General features: G+C 32.5%; 1 protein-coding gene across 1 annotated transcript in view; it reads left to right on the top strand.

Moving 5' to 3' along the window:
• The window catches only part of LOC129233152 (kinesin-like protein KIF11), a 116605-nt gene that overhangs the window by 23352 nt on the left and 69254 nt on the right, over positions 1-23999 (top strand). Inside the window, exons 4-8 of the mRNA XM_054867221.1 lie at positions 634-712; positions 5691-5873; positions 11112-11327; positions 11437-11503; positions 13717-13795. Of these exons, the coding sequence (XP_054723196.1) occupies positions 634-712; positions 5691-5873; positions 11112-11327; positions 11437-11503; positions 13717-13795 (624 nt within the window). The remainder of the gene's footprint in view (positions 1-633; positions 713-5690; positions 5874-11111; positions 11328-11436; positions 11504-13716; positions 13796-23999) is intronic.

Raw genomic sequence — 23999 nt, 5'->3', positions numbered from 1 at the left:
TCATCAAAATCATCAAAACAATGACTACCTTAAAAAAGGAATAATCCAGTAATTAGAATTTTGGGCTAAATCTCTGCAGCATAACGATCACAATTACAAAAAAAGTTAACCTTTTCATACACGAGTTTGAAAATTTTATATGTCTGATCTATTATTTTTGAAACATGTTTATTTCATTTTCGTTCTTTAAACATTTTATTTCAAAAAATGCAATAAAACATTGCTGATTTTTCTCTGAACTTCCTAAATGTTTACCTGCTGCAAGATATGTTTATTATTGCTGATGAGAAATGAAAAGGCATACCTGAAAAAAGTAAATTATTTAAAAGTTATTTGAAAAAAGTAAAAATTAACTATACAGTTTCCAAATTTCAGATCCTGCCAAATTTCCAAATGCCGAATTTCGGGTCTTATCAGGGTAATTTTTTGGACTGTCTTAAGAGAAAGTTTTGCTTTACAAATACTTTTTCTAATATATTTAAGTATTCTATCAAAATATTTTAGAGTTTTTTTTTTTTTTTTTTTTTGCTTTTCTTTTCTTCTTGTTTTGAGAGTTAGTGATGTTTTTGGATTTTACTAAATTTTGATCAATGGTTATTTGTCCTATTTCCTACTTTCATTTTTATTTTTCAGATATGGCCAGACTGGTACTGGAAAAACATATACAATGGAAGGTGGAGAGAGGGGAGATTCAAAGTGTTCTTGGGAAGAAGTAATAGACTTTTTCATTATTTTTGCATAGTATAAGAAGATTCTTTCATAGAATGTATTGATGAATCTGAATAGATAATTTATGTTGAATAATATCAGTTACATAATTATTTCACTAAACACATTGATATTCAAGGGGACGAGGGGGGGATCGTTAGCGATAAAAGATTTTTTAAATGACATCTGTCCACAGAATAAGAATGAACAATTTTCTCATTTATGTTTTGAAACTAATTGTGACAGCCATATATCTATTTGTGAATTGAAAGAACCTTTGTGTATGTTTACAATATTTAAAATTGAAGGTAAACGAAATTTTGTCTAGGTGAATAGAACTAGAAAAAAGTTCAAAAGTTTTATATTGATAAGGGAGTTTTTTTTTATATAGAGGAAGGAGAAAATGATATAATAGTGAAACTCATAAGAACCTTTGTGAGTAATAATAGACAATAAATTCAGAAAAGGGTTCCTGGTTGACGTTTGTAAAATTTCCAATTTTGTTTGCTGCCAAAACATTATAAGATTTGGTGTTCTCTGCTACCCCTCGCTGACAGGATGTTGCTGGTGTGTTATAATGCTTTACACAATTTTTACTGTGAAAAAGTGCATATTTTTTACATTAAATTTGGCTTCCCATTAGATATGAACATTCTTTTTAAAAATTAATATGATTGTCTATTTGTTGTTACATGCAAATAAGTTAATATTTAATCAAATCAAACAGAAATCTGTATTATATGTTCCATACTTAATTAAAAATTAATTCAATAAGTTACTTGAATATTTTTTATCAAAATATAATATTGATCATTTATAAATCACCAAGGAAAGAAATTCTGTGATGTCACTTACAGATGTTCCGTTTTCTTACTTTTTTACTGCGAAAAATGGCTTGTTTTTTGATTCTGGTGTTAAAAATCATCTACATTCAGTTTTTGGACCATTCCATGAAGAAGCAGACATTTTATCTTGCACATGACAGATTAGGGTTCGCCGATATATATCATGAAATACAGTCAGACCTCCATATATTGAAGTAGTAAATTGCCGGAAAAAATTTGATGTATAGAAACTTCGATATAGAAACAATCTTATCTTATCCTAAAACATTAAAACTAAAGCTTTCTTTCCTTTATGAAACCCAATTTCTAATTTATATGAGCATTGGATTAAATGAAAGTTAATAAATAAAAAAATAAAAGAAATTACATTTTTGCGCCTTCATACATCTTCATTCTTCGGCAATTCAACTTCGTTTGACGATTCGTTTTGACTATGTAATCGCCAGAAAAGTAAAAAATCAATATGCTTAACTAGAATGATTTTTACTGCATCTAAAAAAAACTAGGAATGATAATCAACAGACAAAAGGGCTAATGTGAAACTGATTTTAAATGTTAGTGGTTACAACTAAGATATTTGAAATAAACTTGAGGGAATTTAAGAACTCTAGAACGAAATAACAACCTATACACACCCCTCAACCCCGGATTCCTTATGAGTTTCGTAGCAACCTTTAGTGAACATAATTTTTTCCCCTAACCTTTATTTTTCACGAGACAAACAATCTAAAGTGGGAAAAAAATCTACCAATGTCTCGAAAGAATTTTCGATACGTAGAGATTTTTTCGATATATAGAAACAATTTTTCTATGTAATGAACATAGAAATTTGTTGGAATTTCGATTCATAGAAAATTTTGATATGTGGAAGTTCGATATATGGAGGTTTGAGTGTATATCATGATATATATCCAATATTTATTTTGAAAATATCTTGATATTTTTGATATTTATTTTTTCAACCATGGTATTTTCAATGTAAAAATAATATTAATCATGGTAATATTGTTCATTTATTTTTGAAAATAACCAAAAAGTTTTGTACTATATTTTTAAGATGTATTAATACATCATTAATATAACAAAGTAATATAGTATTCCTTTTTTTATTTTATTTTCATAAAAATATTAGTAATGTAACAATTTTAATTCTGATTAAAAGTGCTCAATTTAATATTAAACTTTGGTCAGAAAAAAAGAAAATGTCCTATGACTGTGCACCAACTAATACATATTTTTTATTTCTCATTCATATTACAACTGTGTAAAACTAGCTAATCGAAGAAAAATGAGTAAAACAGCTAATGCTAAATTAATTCCATTAAAATTGATTAAAATGTCAAATGAAATGTTAGATATAAATAATAGCAGAAACCTTAATTTTAAGTCTGCATATTGTAATAACAGTGTAAGAAAATAAAGAGTGTTTTGAAGATGCATTTACTATTTTGAAGACTTGAGTTTGGGCTGGTTGAAAATATAAGATATATGTCAAAATATCGGATATTTTTGATATTTCCGAAAACATCATGATATTTTCAAACTCTGACAGATTTACATTTAACTTCCAAATACGTAACAAGCAAACTATTTTTGCCTAAGAAATATCACGTTTATGTATTGTTTCTTAGGGAAAAAACCTTTTATTATGTTTTTAAACTATTACTTTTGATAGGGAATCTAGAGCTTGCCACAATGTGGGACAAAATGTCTGATTTTCTGTGGAATGGTCTATTTGTTTCTTTTTGATTCGAACATTTAAAAAAACTAGTATGTTGTGGCCATCACGAAACTTTCTTCTATATTTTTCTTTTTTTTCTGATCCCTCCCCATGCTTGACGAGGAAGCAATATTCCCAACAAAAACAAAATTACACATGCAAAAACTTGACGACCATCCCAATGTCTGAATTATTGCAAAAGCAAAGCAAAGAGCGAAAATTGAAAGTTATTTTAAAAGCCTTGCTTGAATTAATTACAAATATTTTATTTGTTAACAAACATAAGATGGCAACAGTTAAAAATTTTAAATCATTGAGATAATATTTCCTATCATTTCCATACAATTAAAATCACGAGAAATACGCAGACGACAATCTATTACGATTTATCTTTCTTATTGTTGCATTAATAAAAATATTTTTATTCGCAAAAAAAAAAAAAAAAAAAAAAAATCAACACCTCTTAGAGCGATCGGCGTCAAAATTGAACCAAAGCCTGTTTACATGTGGATTCACATATATTCCAAATTTCAACCAGAACGTAGCATTACTTCTTGAGATAGGGCACTCAAAATGGAAAAAAAGAACGGGTGATTGCGCTACCCCCTTTTTAGCTGTTGACACAAAAATAAAATCAGTTCTTATACCCACTAAGGGCTACTTGCCGATAAATTTTTCTTTCATTCCGTTCATTATTTCTTGAGATACAGCAGTCACAATTGACGACAAAAAACGTTCTATAGCTCAACCCCCGTTTGAGTTATTGACACCAAAATTGAATCAGCACCTGTTCCTGTTAATACCAACATATGGATCAAATTTTGTTTGATTCCGCCAGTTACTTCCTGAGGAATAGCAAGCACGCGTAACTCGAAAAACGTCCCATTGCTCCACCCCCCTTGGAGGAATTCGCGCCGAAAACTAATGGGCACACGTTCACATAGGGGCACATATGTGTACCAAATTTCGTTCGATTTCATGCGGTAGTTTTTGTTGTAGAGCGGCCACAAAAAACTGGTCACACACAGACGTGACACACATACAGACAGACAGACATTTTCCAAAAATGATCGAAATGGACTCAGCACACCTCAAAACGTTCGAATCCGTCAAAATTCGAAATTCGAAAATTTGCACGAATCCAATACTTTCTTCTATATATTAGATATAGAAGAAAGTAAAAATGGTAGAAAATCAAAGTATAAATTAAATAAATTTGTAACAATAGATTTGAAGGTTTTAATTGCTAAAATCTATCTGTAAAGCTGATGTCCAAAAGTATATCCCACACATGACAGGTAAATTTTGTTAAAAAACTCACAAAATTTTTTCTTAAAAAATAAATCACACGAGTCAAGTACTTTCACTTGGTCAACTAACTTGATTTAAAAATGCTTACAACTTTTTTTCCTTTGAAGATAAAAGCTAAGTTTTTTGACCATAGGTCAAGAAAGATCTGGAGTTAAAAATGTCGCTTTTTCTAATGGTGTCAAAAAGAAAACTGTGGGACAATTCCTTCACTTTTTATTGATAGATTTAATGAAGAAAGTAGTGCCTAAATTTTATCTAAGCCTAAAAGAGTTCAAGCTAAAAATACAAATTTCTACCCTTTTCAATGATATATAATATTAATATGTGCAAGTAATTTTTCACTCCCATATTTGGCAATTTATGTGAAATTTGGGCCTAAATTGGAATAAAAAAATAACTCTCTATCGGATTTTTTCAAATGATATTCTATGTTATTCAGTAAGAAAGCACCTTTCATATAGTGAAGGAATTTTTCAAATAGGTGCAGTGGTTCTGGAGATTACCTTGACCATATGAACACACAAAAATCAGCTCTCTCTTTATAATATTAGTATAGATAATGATTTTTTTTTTTGTTCATTTTGCACCTTTAAATTGCTTAATATTTATGCGCAATACAGCATTGCCTCAAAGCAACAGTAGGATATTTCACTGTTGTTCCTGGGATCTAAGGCGGCGATATGCAATGGAACTAAAATGGAAGATAAAGTAAAGCTTTGCACCCCCCTCCCTTTTGCAACTTTTTACTGACCAATGTATGCATTTTTTCTTTTTTTTCAATGAAATTCCCCTAGTCAACATTAAGTTCGTAAGTCTCTATAAATGGACGAAACCTACCTGGGCAGCCCAACTATAAGTTGGGACAATCCAAACCTGTCACTTATGGTGTCAGAAGGAGCAATCGCTCCCCCTGGCTTTGAGGAATTTAATGTATTTACATGTAAGTGGGCATGGTTTTTGTTGTTTTTTGTTATGATTTGCATTGAATTTATACCTTTATACTACTCCAAAAATAGAAAATGACGGGCCTGGCTCTTATTATTTTGTACTCGGTTTTAACGTTTTAAGACATCATTTGTAATTTTAATTATTTATTTACTTTTAAGGATCCCAGTGCAGGAATAATTCCTCGATCACTCCATCAATTATTTGAAGAATTAACAAAAGAAGAAAATGTTGAATTTACTGTCCGTGTATCGTTTCTTGAATTGTATAATGAAGAATTATTTGATCTATTGAGTTTAACAGAACTGTCAAGATTGCGATTGTTTGAAGATTCCTCAAAAAAAGTAAGTTTGTTTTTATTATAATTTTTTTTTCTTGGTTGATTTTTAAGTTGCAATTAGTAGCACTCGCAGCGCAGCTAGAATATTCAGGGGTGATTGTGTTCTGGGTTTTTCACCAGAATTCCGGTATTTTTCTGTCTGGGTAATTCCACATAATTTCAACAAATATGGGTTTTTCTGTTTTTTCATGGAGTAAAATATAAACTAAAGGAAATAAAATCCATTTACAGAAAAGATCTAGCTTGATTTTTTCTTTAGTAATGCTGAATCAAACACTGTTAGCCTATTTTTAGCAAAATTCAATGGGTAACTAAATGCTATATGTTTCTTAAACTAGAGAGATATGCAAAAAAATTTCAAAACTTTTGAATTCTGTAGAAGTTTTTCTAGTTAGGTAATGTTAATCTTTGGTTTTATCGATATGAAACAAAATTTTGAGTACTTTTAAAAGTAAGGTGAAATATTAAATAAAATACAAGTTTTTGAAATTAATTTATCTCGTGAAGGAGAAAAGGTAATACTTATCTTTTTTTATATACAGTGAAGCCTGTGTAAGTTGACCACTTGTGGTGCACTACTTTAGTGGTAAACTTAAGCAGGTGGTCTACTTACAGAGGTTGATTTATATGATAAGGGTCCATGTCTGAATAAAGCAGTCAACTTAAACAGGTGTTCAACTTACAAGGGTGATCAACTTCACAGGTTTTACTGTGTTATATTTTGAAATAAAAGCATGTTTTTCAATCAGATTCAGACTTTTTTTTACCTTGTTTCTGAAATAAAACTTTAAAATTCAAAAATTGCCATATTTGGCACCTTAGGGGATACTTGATCTCTACTTTAGTTTTCATTTTTTTTCTCTGCTGCAAATTATCAGTCTTTCAAAAAAAAAAAAAAAAGTATGTGAACAAAGGTAGTAATTTTCTCTATCTGACAGTATTTTTTTAATTGAAATTAATCAGATAGTTTTTATAAAATAATGTTTTTCAAGAATTTCATGAAGGGATTATGTATCTCCACATCAAGGGATACATGATCCCACTGAGAAAATAAATAGGCTTTTCATTACATCAGCGATGTGTTTATGGATTTTAGTTCTCTACATAATGTTTTTAAAAAATAACACCATTTCTAATTTTCTTTATTGTATTATAATAATATGAATACAAAATAACATAGTTTGAAATTTCACTAGACATTTGTAAAAAAAAAAAAAAAGACAGCTTTCATGAACTTATGATGCTTTTGAACAGTTACTTATTATCCAATACAGTTGTGAACCATACTATATTTTATAAATAAATCTAACAATTTTTTTAAAAGTAGCATATTGAAGCTAAAATTACAACAAATAAAAAGAATAGGATGACAAGCATGAAAATCATCTTATTTGTTTCTTGTCGTGCAATAATAAAATTAAGAGTTTCATCAATTGAATTAATTTTTAAAAAGAGGGAAAAGAAATGTAAGTATCAGTGTACTTATAAAAAAGAAAGCCTAGTTTATATGTTTTCAAAACCTGAAAAGTCAAATGCAAACAATTTGTTTGTTGTAGTTCTTAAAGTTCTGCTCAACCCAACTGGATGTGTGCAGTTTAACACATTTTTGTCAATTTTTCTGGAAAAATAGATTGATTAAGCATATTACCTTTTCGCTTCAGAAAACTTATTTCAAACTCTAGTAATCCAACTTTGCATTCTCTCCGCTAATGGGTCTACATAATGGGTCACCCACTTTTTTGTTGTAAATCTAACTACAGCAAAATATTTTTTTTTCTTTCAAACAAAGATTTGACATAGATATCAATTTGTTCAATCTCATTTGGCTGATCAGAACATAATTTATCAGTAGAGTTAGTTTATGTTTAGATGTTTGAGGTGTTATGTGGGTTAAAAGTGTGAACTAATATTTCAATTGTTTAGCATATTTACTGTAGTGATTGTTTAAATCTATCACTCAAACCATGGTAAATTTTATTATGCTAACTTGGTTTTGAACGTTTAAAGTTAATGTCAACTAAGTAAACAACATTTATATTGTTTTCATTCTGTTTATACTGTCATATGGATACTTGATCCCTGGGATCATGTACTCCTCTAAACAATGGGATCAAATATCCCTAATATGCAGCTTCTACAATCATACTCGTTCTATTATTAACAATCAGCAATTTACTAAAAATGTGTCTCAATTAGTACAGACTGTCTATACTTTAACATTACACGTCAGAATTTTTTTAAAGTTGTATTTAACGGATGATGTAAACTTCGGAATGCTTTCCTAAAAAAAAAAGCTTCCCTTGACACATTCAGACGATCATTTCTTGAGCTAAAACAAAATGGCTGAATAAAAACAAAAATGTTGCCACTTTTTATGTACAAGTATAATATAATTGTCAGGTTTCAAATCTCTACTTAATGATTTTGGTACATTTTTGGCTATGGGATCATATATCCCTAGGGATCAAGTATCCCCAGTCTCACCTATAGCTTGAAAGGGGGAGCAGCATTCTCATGAAATATGCCAAGGTAAGACTTATCTTTTTTACTCTTGGGCCACATTATAAATTTTTGAAGGCGAGGCCAGCCAGCATTCAACAATATGGGTTTAAATGGTTTTTTCAATATTCGTCCCCCCCCCCTTTTCCCCCTGCACTCCCCAACCTTTTTTTTTTTTTTCAATAAGCGCTCAGTAGCATGAGCGCAGTCTGCATTAACGTTATGGAAGGGCGATCCAGGACAAGATTGCGGTTTTTAGCTGCCTCCTCAAGCCAAAAGATATGTATCAAAAGTTATGAGTCATTACAAGTTTTAGACTGTCTTTGAATCAGAAGAGGGATAGAGGTGGGTAGATCAATCGATATCTCCAGGAAAATTTTCCGAATTGAAGTCTTAAAGGCTCAGTGTTAGTCAATCTTAGCAGGTGTTAGAGATGGTCGAAGGACAGGTTTTAGGTCAACCTTAAGAGAAATTTTCAAAATTCACATTAAAATTTGCATTTTTAGGCAATTTTAGTAAAATGAAGGAAAAGAGAAGTAACGATTTGATTAAATCAACTTTAGGTTATCTTGGAAGATGTCAAAAGACCCCCCTTTTTTTCCCTTTGCAATTAATTTTAGCAACTCAATTTTTGACTATCTGACCTTCTGTAACAGTCTCCCCTCTCCTGCCTGTGCCTGTTGCATTTTTGTACATAAATGAGTATTCCCTGCCCCCCTTACTGCAGTGTCGGTGGGTTGCAGATATGCCCACTCACCAGTCAGTGGGTTGCAGACCTGCACCCTCACCTCCTCCAGCAGCAAGGTTGCTGGTTCTCTCCTTCAAGCCAGTGTCCAGCTCCAAAGGAGCTGGGAACTGGGCAGTGGTAAAAGGTCAACACCCGCACAACCACCCTGTACGAGTGCAACGCAAATTACAACGAGGTTTCGCCCGGTTCCTTGAAGGGACCGTTTAGACAATATACAACCCAGATGCCATCCATCCATCAGCACGGTGCCTCACACCTTAGATTGGGTATCCATTTTAGTCGCCTTTTACGACACGCATGGACTACGTTGGGACTATTCTGCTCCGGTCACCACAGAGTAAAGAGACTTGAGTAGGTGTTTTGAAAATTTGTGTACGCATTTTAGTTGGGGAAAAAAAAGATCATTTCATAGGGGGGGGGGGAGAATGGATTTTTTTTCCTATGGACTTCTTTTAAATTCTTAGCATGAGCATCGCTGGGCAGGTACTGGCTAGTAATGCATAAAACTTTTTCTTTTAAAGAAGCCTTTATTTTTTCCAAGTTCAAAACACCCAAAATTAACACACTTAATTTTGAGTAGGGTGTTTTTTTATGAATTGGTAAATCAAAATATTTCACTAGTTGATGTTATTCATTAATTCTGTCCTGTGTATACCTTAAATTTTAGTGAGATAAAAGTAGCATAAAATACTTTGGTGCTCAATAAATTTAAATTATTTGCAGCCTCCATTTTCAAAGTTAGTGTTTTTGTGTGAGATGCTGAACAAAAAAAAAAAAAAAAGAGTATAATTATAATAAACTTCTGAATACATTATTTTCTGCAAGAACTTCCAAAAACCATTTTTTTCCCGAGTTGAGATCATTCCCTCAATAGTAAAACTATTTCATTCTCAAAAAAAAAGGGGGTATTCCCCAAAGATTTTGGGCTTTTTCTAGCCGTGCCAATATTTACACACATAAAATAAAAATATAATAAAATTTATACTTAAATATTTACACTAATTGATATTATTGATATATTAGTTCTGTTTTGTGTATATAATTGCAGTATTAATAAGTAAATTAGCAAATTTTACTTAGGTACACAGAGAAGTTAAATTATCTTACAGTTTGCATTATCAAAAATATTTTTGTTTGGGATACTAAACATGAAAAAATGTTTAAACAAAAAAAAAAAAAGCTTTGTTATATAAGTATTATAAATTCCTGAGTACTCAAGTTTGTGATTGAAATTTCAAAATATCCAATTTCTCCTGAGTGGAAATAAACCTTTTCATTCTTTAGGGAAAAAAAAACAAAAAAACTTTAGACCCTCCCTCAGAAAAACTGGTTTTCCCTGCCAAAGTTTCCAGATTTTTTCCCCCCAGACTATTTCTTTCTATGCTCCCAGGTAATACCAAAGTATTTCTATAGAAAACTGGTGTCTTCCTTCACTCCTGTCTACAGTCTCTTTCACATGCCTCCCCATTTGTCTTTTTAACATAAGTGGAAACAAGGTTGTCCTCATGTATATAATAATAGCCAATGATCTAGTAATGCTCCTGACATCATCAGCAATGTAACTTACGTCATGTCATGATAATTTGATAATATGTTTTGGTAATGTTGAAAATGCAGGGAAAGGCTTTATTGTGCCAAGGCTGAACTGGATCCGTCAACTTAACTGTTTTACTGGTAAGACTGTCATTTCAGGGGATTGAAGAAACAAAAAAGTGGTCAACAATGAACACAAACCTACTGGAATTTGCAGTTAATCCACTGGAGTTAGGGTTAAAATTTCAGTTATCAAAATATCACCAAACAGGCTATTGCTTCTTCAATTGTAGAAGCAATTTTCACTCATCATATCTTGACGGGTGATTTTCTAGTTTTCATATAAAAGTAATTAGTTTTTATGTTTTGTTGATAACTGGTTTGACAGCTGGATGCTTTTTATAGTTTTCATATGGATTTCACGTTATGAAAACTTCGAATTTTTTCATGTTTTGATTTTAGGGGTCTGTTATTATCCAAGGGTTAGAAGAAGTTAAGGTTGATTCCAAGGATGAAGTTTATAGTATACTGGAAAAAGGCACTTCAAGGAGACAAACTGCAGCTACCCTTCTTAATGCTGCTTCCAGTAGAAGTCATACAGTTTTTTCTGTAACTGTGCGTGTAAAAGAAAATACAATAGATGGGGAAGAACTCATCAAAACTGGAAAATTGAATTTAGTAAGAAAAGTTTTCTTGTATTAATTTCTTTTTACTTTTTCAATTATTCATATAGAACTTAATTTAATCTTAATTTATAGATTTAAATAAATATTTTTTATTCTTTAAGGTTGATTTGGCTGGCAGTGAAAATGTTGGACGTTCTGGAGCAGTTGACAAAAGAGCTAGAGAAGCTGGTATTAAGATTTGCATTCAAAGATAATACTTTTCTACCATTTCTAAACCTTTCATTTATTTTAACTATCAAAATGTACCTTGAGCTCTAATAATTTATCTACATTTTTCTACTATGTAATTGATATGCAGAAAGTGTTTTTTGTGAAATAGTTTTAAGAAGTTGAGTGGATACATTTTGAAAACTCTGTAAAGTTTTTTTTTTTTTGGATAGCTGCAGTAAGAGAAATGTAGATTCTTTTCCACTCTGTTTTGTCTGTTCACTTACTCATTTTTGGGTTATCATGAACCACTTTTTATGTGTTGATAATGGCAAAGCTGCCACTGCAGACTAAAAAAGCGACTATTTTAAAGAGCTGCAGACTATTACAATCATTTCAACCTAAATTAAGCCGAAAACTGCTATTTTGTGAAAAAAACTGTTACTATTTTGGCCTAAAAGTGACTAAAATGTAAAAAATACAAGGGGTGTAAAAAAATGGAAAAGTAAAATAAAAGCTTCAGCTTCAAGTATCATAGACCAAACTTTTCTAATTTTGAACTCACTCTGGGTCTGCTAAATTACGCGAAAAGCCTCCAAATGGGCTAGCTTGGCCATATTTATTGCCAAGAGTGAGTAAAACAGCCCTTCAAAAACTTTTATTGTGCCTCAACAATCAACATACACACACGTTTGTTTCATAAAGTAATTTAACCCTTTAAATGCCACTCTATGTTCCAAATGTAAAATATTGAATTACTATATAAAAATAGGACTGTTAGGCATCCCTTTACACAATGCTAGAAGAAATTTTCGAAATTTTTTTTAATCTAACATTTTGGGCATGTTCCCATTTGGGAACATTGGCGTGTTACGTTAAGTGTTTTACTAAGACTTTTAATCGAATACACTTTACGCTTGCTATGGCTTCAGTTTTGTTATTTATGCAGAAACGATTGATATAAATGACACTATTTGTCACATTCATTTCAATTTCAAATGTTAAATATTTCAGGACATATAAAAACAGAAAAAAAAAGTACTTATAAGCAAATTTATTCAAAATTTGATACCAATTATATGAAATCCAAGAGTCGGAGTCAGTCATTTTTTTTCTCTAGGTCTAAATTTTTTCCAAAGCTACCAAGGAAGAGTCGGAGTTTGGGAGTCGGATCCCACTAATTTTCGTGTACAGGAGTCGGAGTCGACTACTCTAAAATTCTAGGAGTCGGAGCCTGAAGTTAGTCAACAAGAATTGTTTCCAACAAAATTTGTTTGAAATAAATTGCCTTTTAGTACAGGATCAAGATTGATTTTAATTTCCCCGTGGGATTTATTGTTACATGTTTGTATTTTCTTTATCTGACTTTTACTGGGATAGTAGGCCAAAATGTAAAAAAAAAAATGATTGGGGGGCTGAATCTCCGGAAAGTCTCATGTGCCAAGGAAGGGGAATTTATTGCTAGCAGTTTGAAGCCTAAGAGGAATACTAAGAAGAGCTGTAAACATCTTCATTTCTACATACAAAACAATTTTTTGTTATCACTCCCACCCTCAAACTGGAGCGGTAGGTGGGGGGGAGGGGAACAGTGAAAGGTCAAAATATCCCCCACCTGTTTTTAGATGCATCAATCGAGGTTGTTTTCAATTCTGAGGCTTTTACTAATCACATAACAGAACTTACGCAGCAGCTTAAATTGCCCAGTTTTGTATAGTGGATCACGCCAATGTTCCGGATCGGGAACAACGAACTTTGTTCGCTTATAGGATCTACATTTTTGTTGGAAATTATTATCAGTCATATTTGGTCGTCTAAAGGATCCCTATTTATTGTTACTCTAGAATATCAAAACGGTTAAGCATTTTTAAAATATATATATAAATTTTTCAATCTATCTCTGTGAAAATCGGTAAAAAAGCACATTTTTGCGAATTTTTGTAGAAAACAGTAATTGCAAATTAGAACTAGTTTTTCTTCAAAAAATTCAGGTCTATTTTTGGTAATAAATAGAAAAAAAATTAAGTCCTTACAAGCGAAACTTTATTTTTTATGATTTTTTAAAGTTGATGTTTCTATTTGGGAACATTGGCGCTTAAAAGGTTAATTAATCACATTCCTAGTTCTTCATCTTACAAACCTTGAATTTAGATGGCAGCATTTTTTTTTTCAAATGTAATTTTAATATACATGCTTAAGTGTGTGCACGTTTTAACAACCTGTTTTTTTTCCCACAGGTAATATAAATCAAAGCCTTCTCACTTTAGGAAGAGTCATTACAGCTTTGATTGAGAAGCAACCACATGTTCCTTACAGGTATGTCTTCCAGGGCCTGATTAACGCACGGTCCGGCGGGTCAGGGACCTGGGCACCACAAATTTAGGGGCACCAAAATAGCCTAGCCTAAATTCACTTACTTACTTACTTTTTTTTAAAGCTCATTTTACTTTTTCTCAACTTTAAGGGAAAGGGCGCTCAAAATTTTTTAAAAATCAGCTCAAAAACTCACAAAGTAAAAAAAATTTCGCGTAAAGAAGTCGTTGTCCCTTAGCTCTGGAATTCCAAAAAAAATTCCTCGGATGACATAGATGAACATTTTCCAGAAGAATTAATATACTTTCAAATTTTTGCAAAAGGTAACCCTTCTGCTGGAGAATGTTTTAAAAGGATAAGATCACTAAACATTACACATACATTTCATAATGTGGATTCACCCCTCCAGCTTCTTTTTACCTTGCCTATCAGCAGCTGTTCCAGTGAACGTTACTTTTCATTTTTGAAAAGAATCAAAAATCATTTGAGAAGCTGCGTTTCTCAGAATAATTTACGGGCAAGGCCGTATCCAGAAATTTTTTTCGGGAGGGGCCCGGATTAGCACATTGCCCTAACACACACACACACACATATAGTATATATAGACACACCAAACGCATAAAAATGTTAACATAGAAGACTTTTTGTCTCGATTTTTAATGATTCCACTGTTTGGACTGTTGTTATTTTCTTATTATTTTTCTTATTCACCTTGTAGTGGTAAGGATAACAGGAGAGTGTCCCTTTAAGTTGGATGTAGAACATCCATAATTTCAGGGGGTCCGGAGGTTTTTCCCCCGAGAAATTTTTGAAAAAAAAAATCTGTATTTTGAGGTCTTATATTAGGTAATTGAGACTACAAAAATATGAAAAAAAAAAAAAAAAAAATAGGCAAACAAAGTCTTTTAAAAGTTATACATTCTTTTGCAAATCAAGATCAAACAAAATAAAAATTGCTTGCTCGACAAATCATGGAACTTAGTGGACAGAGAGGAAAAACGAGAGAGGAGAAAAGAGAAGCACCCCGCCATCTGCTCATATCGGCTTTTAGTGAAGTTTGTTTTTGATCACTCCCCCTACCCCCATTTTTTTCCCATTAAATACCCTACAGTATGAAAATTGTACAAAACAGTTTAAAAGAAATGGTGTAGACATTCAGAAAATAAGAACGGAAGAGCAATATTCTAGCCATTTGGACAATTCATACTTTATTTTCTTGATAAGATACAAAATTGAAGAACTTTTCAAGGAATTTCAAAAACTTAAATAATTTTCAAAGACTCTCGAACAGTTGAAATTATTTGAAGCTCTTTATTTACACTTTTCAGAAGTTGATTGCACAGTCGTACAAAATGATTATAACTTTGTAAGACACACCCGTTTTAAGTTAAAAATAAATGCAACGAAATATTTCTCGAAACAAACTTTTTTTTTCATCACAAGTAGTGCAGAAAATGAAAGAGAGTAGAGTAAGTGTTATTTTTTTTCTCATACTAAAGGTATTAACAGTATGCAGTAGAAGTAAGAGAAAAAACAAGCAATAACAAAAGAACTTCCGCGATACTGAATTCGGCATTAAATAAATGCAAGACAAGAAACATATCAGTCACAAAAATGATCTTGAAAATTATGCTACAAAAACGCGAGAATCGTGATTTTTGCATTTTTTACTCAGGATGTATCAAGGAGCTGAATTTGGCACATCTTGGTAACAAGATACTCGCCTAATCGGAAACTAGGGGCCCAGCCTTTCTGGAGTCCCCTGCTCGAAATCAGTACAGTGTAAGTTTTATAAGAGTTTTAGGGGGAGGAGGGCAGGGTCGTGCATAGAGGGGAGAAGGGACACCTGTTGGCCCGGGCCCGAGCTTAAATGGGGTCCAATATTTTTAAACCTAGGGTTGAAAATATGGGTAAACAATATGGAGGGGGCCAAAAAAAAGCATTTGTGACAGCCCCAAAATTTCTGTGCACGCCTCTGCACAGAAGTCAGTTTGGTAGACTTGAAAAGTCTACCGAACTGACAAAGGGCCTGCCTTGACCCTGGACTGCCCTGAATTGAATTGGGAAAGAGAGCAGGAAGTCCTAATTAAATGTCTAAATTTCAAGCGTGCCTTGCAGCTAATGAGAACTAGAACTGCTTTTTCTGTATTTCTTCAAAATATTATAAATTTTGAATAGTAGCAAAATTAAGAATAAAAAAAAAATTGTTATTTTCCTTTTCTGACAATAGGAATTTTAAAAAAAGAAAAAAAAAACCTTCTTCTGTTTTACGGTACAAAACATTTCGGGGGGGGGGGGGGGCGGGCCCGTCAGGCCCCCCTCTGGATACGGTCCTGTTTACGGGTGTTTTCCTTATTGACCACTGAAAATGCTGTGACATCAAACATAGATTTCGATTATTTGATGGACACATTTGCCTCTGTTAAAGCCAGAAAGAAGCCTTTTTAAAGCTTGATGTCAGAATTAGTAAGGTTTTTTTTTTTTTTTTTTTTTCAGTTTTAAATTGTTTTTTAACTCTTTTTCGCCTTAAGAGGCAATTTTAACTGTGATTAGTTTGGTGACTATCAAGTGTTTGGTATTCAAATCCGAGATTTCCTTTTAAATGTAGTAATGTTCCTTTAAAATGTAGTTTCTAGTACATGAGGCTTCTAGTATAAAACATTGACTTTAAAATTGAAAGGATTTTCTCATGGGGGGGGGGGGGCAACAAATTCTACTCAGGACCTGGGCACCAGTTTGGCTTGATCGGGCCCTGATGTCTTCAAATTTGTTTTGTAAGCAAAATCATTGCAATCTTCTTTTTTTTTTACATTACACTATTATACAAGGTCCGGGTATTAATTTCCAAGACTGACGTAACTGTAAGAGAACGAAAAGCTGGAAGATGGCGTTAATGATTGCATATTGAAGAGCGTTTTCTTGCGCATGTGCAATGCAATCAGCACCATTTTGAAGTAGTTCTTGTGGAAAGGTGCATTAAAACGTAGCTCTTCAATTCCTGTTGTCACCATAATGCAAACTTTTTCAATTGATTCCAGCATGCGTACGGACTGGTGCCAACCTGTGTGTGGATCATTGTCGACGCTTTTGCACCTGTCCTGAAAGTTTTTAAACCATTCCAAAGTTTAAGGGAACTTGTTTCAACATTTCGTATGTTTCTGCAGCTGTTTTGCCCAGTTTGAAGCAAAATTTAATGTTGATTCTTTGCTCTATTTTCAGTTTGACAACAGGAATTTGAGAACTACGTTTTGATTGCGCCTTTCCACGAGAACCACTTACTTTAGAATGGCACCGATTGCACTGCACATGAGCAAGACTATATAAATGAATGTTTAAAAAATTTTTAATTTTTGTTTTAGATGTAGATTTTTTGGTAATCTTTTGGAATATGTTCTCCAAAAAGGAAGTACAGTTGTGTTAGGCATAAATGCCTGTTAATAACAACAGTAAATAATCCTATCTCATCACCTCACAACACCAAGAGTAAAAGAATGTTTTTCCTTACTTATAATATATTAACCAATCACTCTGCATGACTGGGGTAAAAGATTCTTATCAGCATTCATTCACATTGGTCGAATCGACCGAATGTTTGTTTCACTTTCGTCCACCTGTGGCGGGAACTCCGTTGTGGATGACGTCATAGATGCTTCTAGAAGGAATCTGATGGCACGTGTGCTTAACGATAGCAGTGATGTGTCCGTTCATGTGACTCGGATATGCTAATGACCCGGGGGGATATTTAAACTGCTCGCGGCTTATGTTCTCTCTCTTTGATCATCACTCGTCATTGTGGGAGGTCGCTCAATCGGCATTCGAACTTGCTTGTTCGTGCCGCTCGCCCTTTATTAGAAATGATGAGCTGGAATTAACTTATTTCCCAATAGGTTTACTTCATCGAAGTTTTTAGTCAATAGTCATGCAGTTTGCATTGCAGTATTAGTTATCTCATGCAAAAATAGCATGTGGAGAGATTGTGTTCTTAGTATTTATTTTTATCATTTACAGCGTGTTTTAACTATTTACATTATTGTTTAAATAAACTTCATGCAAGTTAGAAATAGTTTGTTAAGTCTTATTTCCGAACTCACTCTGCTAGTATCAAAGAAACATTGGGGAGATATTATTAGATTAGAAATTCTCCCCAACAAGTTGAACTCGGTTAATACGAAGTGTCGAAAATCCATGAATTTGTTTGTATTAGCCGTTATTCGTAACAACCGTGAATGAGTGATGCTGTAAAAAAACAAAAAAATGCTTACCTATATTTTAAAAAGTTACTACTAATACATGCATTTTTTCTATCTATTATTACACTCAAAAAAAAAATCACTTGTTTTTTATAAATGAATGTTTTTGGAAAATATTGAAAACGGAACATGATAATTGGCAATCGCAGAACAGGTTGTACTCCACAATTGAAGATGTACAGTTTTATCTCTGATTAAATTGAAATGCCCACAAGCAAACAAACGTACAGGCTTTATTTTCTGTGCAAAATATTTAATATTTTCTTCTTGATACACAACTGGACTTCTACTACTTAAGAAAATGATGAATGATTTCTAAAAAATAAAATTATAGTATTTAACAAGTAAAGAGTTCAGAATTTTTGTTAGTCTTGTCAAGACTTTCAATTTAATGTACGTATTATATGTGAAATTTTTAATGTAATTAGATAGCAAAACAAACTTAATGAACAAAATGTTCGTTTTATCCGTGATTTCGTATTAAACATGAGATCGTATTAAAAGAGTTCAATTGTATTCTAAAAGTTACAATAATAGCATCTTGCTCAATTTTAGATATGAAGGAATAACTTGATAATAATATTTTTAAAAAAAAGAATAGTGTTTTACATTGGAGGATAATCTTAAATATAGATTGTATTGCATTAGTAAAAATACCAGTTTGAATATTTTTCCAAGAACAAAAATAGCTATACTCAAACCATACAAAACATATCCAATCTTTACTAGTTAACCATTTTGCCCCTCCACCCCACTACTACTTTTTCAACTGTGATAATGCATATCACATTTTTTACCCATTTATATTTTCCCCATGTTTTCGGTCATTTTAATCGTTTTCTTCCCCCATTTTTGTTGTTTTTTTATTTTCTTGTGCATTCCACGTTTTCCCCGCGTTCCCCGTTAAATTTCGTGCACTTTACGATATCAAATATGTGTCTTATTCACTTTTCCCATCGTTTAGCTTTTTGACAATTTTTCAAGCGTCGATCCGATTTTTTGCATCTTCTTGTCGGCCATTAAAATGGTGTAGCGTCCCCTTCCCTTCGTTTTTTGGGCGCCAAACGCACTCATTGGTTCCCGCGCATTGCCGCGTACCCGGATCTGATCGCTCATTTGCCGATTCATTTTTCCACCCCATTTGTTGGGGAGAATTTCTAATCTAATAATATCTCCCCAATGTTTCTTTGATACTAGCAGAGTGAGTTCGGAAATAAGAACTTTGACAAACTATTTCTAACTTTCATGAAGTTTATTTAAACGATAATATAAATAGATAAAAACACGCTGTAAATGATAAAAATAAATACTAACAACATAATCTCTTTACATGCTACTTCTGCATGATATAACTAACAGTGCAACGCAAACTGCATGACTATTGACTAAAAACTTTTATGAAGTAGACCCATTGGAAAATAAGCTAAGTCCAGCTAATCATTTCTAATAAAGTGCAAACGGCACGAACAAGCAAGTTCGAATGCCGAACGAGCGACCGCCTACCACGACGAGAGATGATCAAAGAGAGAGAGCGAACTAAAGCCGCGAGCAGTTTAAATATCCCCCCGGGTCATTAGCATATCAGAGTCACGTGAACGGACACATCACTGCTATCCTTAAGCACACGTGCCATCAGATTCTTTCTAGAAGCATCTATGACGTCATCCACAACGGAGTTCCCGCCAAGGGTGAACGAAAGTGAAACAAACATTCGGTCGATTCGACCAATGTGAATGAGTGCTGATAAGAATCTTTTACCCCAGTCATGCAGAATGATTGGTAATACATTACAAGTAAGAAAAAACATTATTTTACTCTTGGTGTTGTGAGGTGATGAGATAGGATTATTTACTGTTGTTATTAACAGGCATTTATGCCTAACAAGGCCCCCCCTCTCATCATCTCACAATGAAAACATTCAAAAAAATTCGACTTCATTTAGACATTAACACAATTTCCACATATTAATAACTATATGAGAAAAACAATGAACAAATTTTTAAAATATAAACTTGACTCTATATTACGAACTTCCAATATAGATCTAGATCTGAAAAATTGAGAAAAACACAACATGCAACACACTTTGCTGAAAAAAATTCAAAGTTCAAAGAACAATCATCTTGAAATGTCCCTTTTTTTTTTCTTTCGTACTCTCTCGTACGTCGTAACTCATAGTACGTTTTCCACGAATTTTCACCAAAAGTTCGAAAACAAATTTTTTGATCAAAGTCCATTATAATTTTTTCAATCATTTTTCCGATTTTATTTATAACAATGACAGTAGGTTAATCTGAAATATAAAATAAAAACCCACAGTAACTGTTCGAATCAGCATATAAAATATCACAGTCTAGAAAATAGTATAGTATAAGCATATATTGAGAAATGTTTATAACGAAATGTAAATAAGCTCTTTTACTAACTACACATTTCTCATTAAATAATTTCATTTACAAAAAGATCACTAAAAATCTTCAAAAAAAAAAATGCTCCCATCTATACTTAAAGACTGTCTGATAATTTTAACTGATTAAAATTTCATTTTTACCAATTCAATTTTTTTTTTTTTTTTTAATAACATTTTTGCACCATAATATATTCAATGAAGGAAAATTACGAATTCTAACGGGAACTAGTGGTGTTTCCAATATTCCAAAATAGGGTCTTACAAAATGAAAAACAAATACACCCGCGATAGACCTTCATGCAACAATAAACTCCCTCTATCTTAACTCCCGGGAAGACTCTGACAATTACATTTTCACTTTTAACGAGACGTAACAAAAAGCTGTTCGCAACCCGGTTGATAGGAAGAAAAAGCCACCGAAACATTTAGGTGGACAATTAAATTGTTAGAACTTGCAAAAACATTTCACAAAACATGATGCAAAGAAGAAAAATTTAAAGTACATTAAACAATTTTCTAAAATATCTAAAAAATGTTTCTAAATTATATTATATTTGTACAAAAAAAATTTTCAATAAATCTTTGAATTTCTAATCGGGTGAGAGGTTTCGTGAATATGTCCGACAGGTTATCTTTGCTTTTGACATATCTCACGTTAAAAATATTTTTATGAACTAAATCCCGAATGAAAAACAATTTGATATCAATGTGTTTACTACGATGATTTTCGATAGGCGATTTAACAAAATCTAACGTAGCCTGATTATCCACATACAAAATAGATTTAATTTTACAACTTTTAACAATTTTTATTTTGATGCATTCGTCAATTATACGATCAAACCACATGAGCTCTTTTGCACATTCTGTCATGGCAATAAATTCAGCTTCCATCGTTGAAAGGCTAACGCTTCGTTCTTTGAACGTGCGCCATTCAATTGGAGCTTTATCAAGTAAAACAAGTTGACCGCCTAATGAGGTTCTATCATCTTTATTTGTGGCGAAATCAGCATCCGAAAAAGTTATAAGTTGAACATTTTCACATTTTAAGTTTAATTTTAAATCTTTAGTATGGAAAACATATCCTAGTAATTTCAACAATCCATCCCAGTGTACAATTCCTGGGTTGCTTTGAAATTGGCTGAAAATGTTAACAGCATATGATATATCAGGACGTGTTCTACTAGAAATAAATGATAAACACCCTAATAAACTCTTGTATGGATATTTTGACATTTCGTCAATCTCAGCTTGAGTAGTAGGACAATTTAACTTTGAATAAACACATCCTTTACTAATAGGTAAAGAAGAAATAGGAATTTTAAATTTACTAAATCTTTCATAAACTACACAAATGTATTCTGTTTGATGTAAATTTAAGTCATTTCCTTCATTTTCAAATTCTACACCTAGTAGCTTTTTAGTTTTACCTAAAATTTTAATTTCAACATGTTTTTGAAGTAAATTCAAAGCATCTTTAATATCCCTGTCCTTCTTACTGAATAACACAATGTCATCCACATATAAGAGTAAAATCACATTATCAGTATAATAAACACAATTACATGATAAAAATTTATGAAAACCAATTTTAAGCAATATATTTTCAATTTCATAAAACCACAGACGACCGCTTTGGTGCAGGCCGTATATAGCTTTATTCAATTTGCACACATAATTTTCTTTTCCCTTTTCAATAAAACCTGGGGGTTGCTTCATATATATTATTTCATCAATAGGAGCATATAGGTACGCACTTTTAACGTCACATTGGATATGTAGCCAATTTTCTCTTGATACCAACAACGAAAAGAAAAAGTGAATGGTACTAAAGCAGACTACTGGGCAGAAGGTTAGATCAAAATCTAGTCCCCTCACTTGATTAGTCCCCTGAGCGACTAGTCTACTTTTATAAACTTCACCATTTTCCCCTTTCTTTAAATTATAAACCCATCTACATCCGATAGGATTAACATTTTCCGGTAATTTGACTAAATTCCAAACATTTCTATTACGCATAGTGCCTATTTCAATTTCCATTGATTTTTGCCATTCCCCCCTTTCATTAGATTTTAATGACTGTTTATATGTTCTAGGGATTTGAATTTCTGTGTCTAGTCAGGAAACATGAGTTAAAATTTTAGATTGATTTGAAACTTCACCCTGAAAATCATCATTGCCTTTAAAATTAAATAATTCCGGATCATACACTATGTTTTCACGAAGACAATATTTTTGAACATCATTCAACGATCTTAATCTTTTGCTATTCCCCTTTTCAAAATAATATACGTCGTTTCTTGAACCATCAGGTCTAGGGATAAATTTCCGAATCCACCTAGCTTCCCGCATTGGTTTGCGACTAGAATCATCCCCCTCACTGTCTGAACTTTCCGCCCCCCCTTCAGAGCTACTTTCAACATCTAATTCTCTGAAGCGATTCGAATCTTCGCTTTCTTCCGAAGAATTCTTATCTTCTGCCTGAGGCGAAAGAGGCCAGAAAAGGGTATTTTCTTTTCCGCGCGATTCCTGCTCGGAAGTAAATTCGTCCTTGAAAAAGGAGTTCTCTTTGAAAGATACGTTGATTGTTTCAATGACTTTATCTTTGTCTGGAAGATAAACGCGAAATCCTTTACGATTGAACGCGTATCCGATTAAAACGCCTTTTTCGGCTTTTAGGTCTAGTTTCTTTCTTAATTGTCGTGGGATACCGGCAAAACAAGTAGTTCCGAATGCTTTTAAATGTCTTACAGACGGTTTTCTTCCCCCGTAAAGTTCAAAAGGAGTCTTTTCTTGACTTGAATGACAAATCCTATTCCATGTGTATACAAAATATAACATCGCGTCGGGCCAAAAATTGTTTGGCAAACCACTTTCTTTTAACAAAACGCGTGCACTATTTGTTACTGTGCGGTTAAAATTCTCAATTAATCCATTTTGCTCTGGTGTGTACACATTTGTGAGTTCATGATGTATACCCATATTCTGACAAAACCCGTCTAGTTCCTGATTTACAAATTCTGTCCCGTTATCAGATCTGATACTAACAACCTTTTTGCCGATAAATCTTTCGGCTCTCAGAATATGTTGTTTTACAATTCCTGGAACCTGACTTTTTGACTTAATAGGATACAATGAACACCTTTTAGAATAGTCATCAATAATAGAAAGAAAATAATTTTCTCCGTTTCTACCCTCTACTTCACATTTTCCCCAAACATCCATATGCAATAATTGCAATGGCTGGGTACTTCTTACTCTATTAATTGACTTGAAACTAACACGTTTAAATTTTCCTAATTTACAAACATCACAGTTTAACTTAACGTGTTTAAACTTAGGTAGGCCACGAACAGCTGAAAGATTACTAGTTTTACGAATACTTTCAGTGTTGACGTGTCCACAGCGTTTATGCCAAGTTTCAATGTCGCTTTGACAGCATTCTACAGAAGGTTCTTTATTTACATGACTAGAACTAGGAGAATTTTTAAACTTTTTACAATTAACATTATAAACTCCATTATTGAGTTCAGCTTTAAAAATTAAT

Source organism: Uloborus diversus, unplaced genomic scaffold (assembly GCF_026930045.1).
Source record: "Uloborus diversus isolate 005 unplaced genomic scaffold, Udiv.v.3.1 scaffold_213, whole genome shotgun sequence".
Classification (NCBI taxonomy): Eukaryota; Metazoa; Arthropoda; class Arachnida; order Araneae; family Uloboridae; genus Uloborus; species Uloborus diversus.
This window is presented reverse-complemented; position numbering and strand designations above follow the sequence as displayed.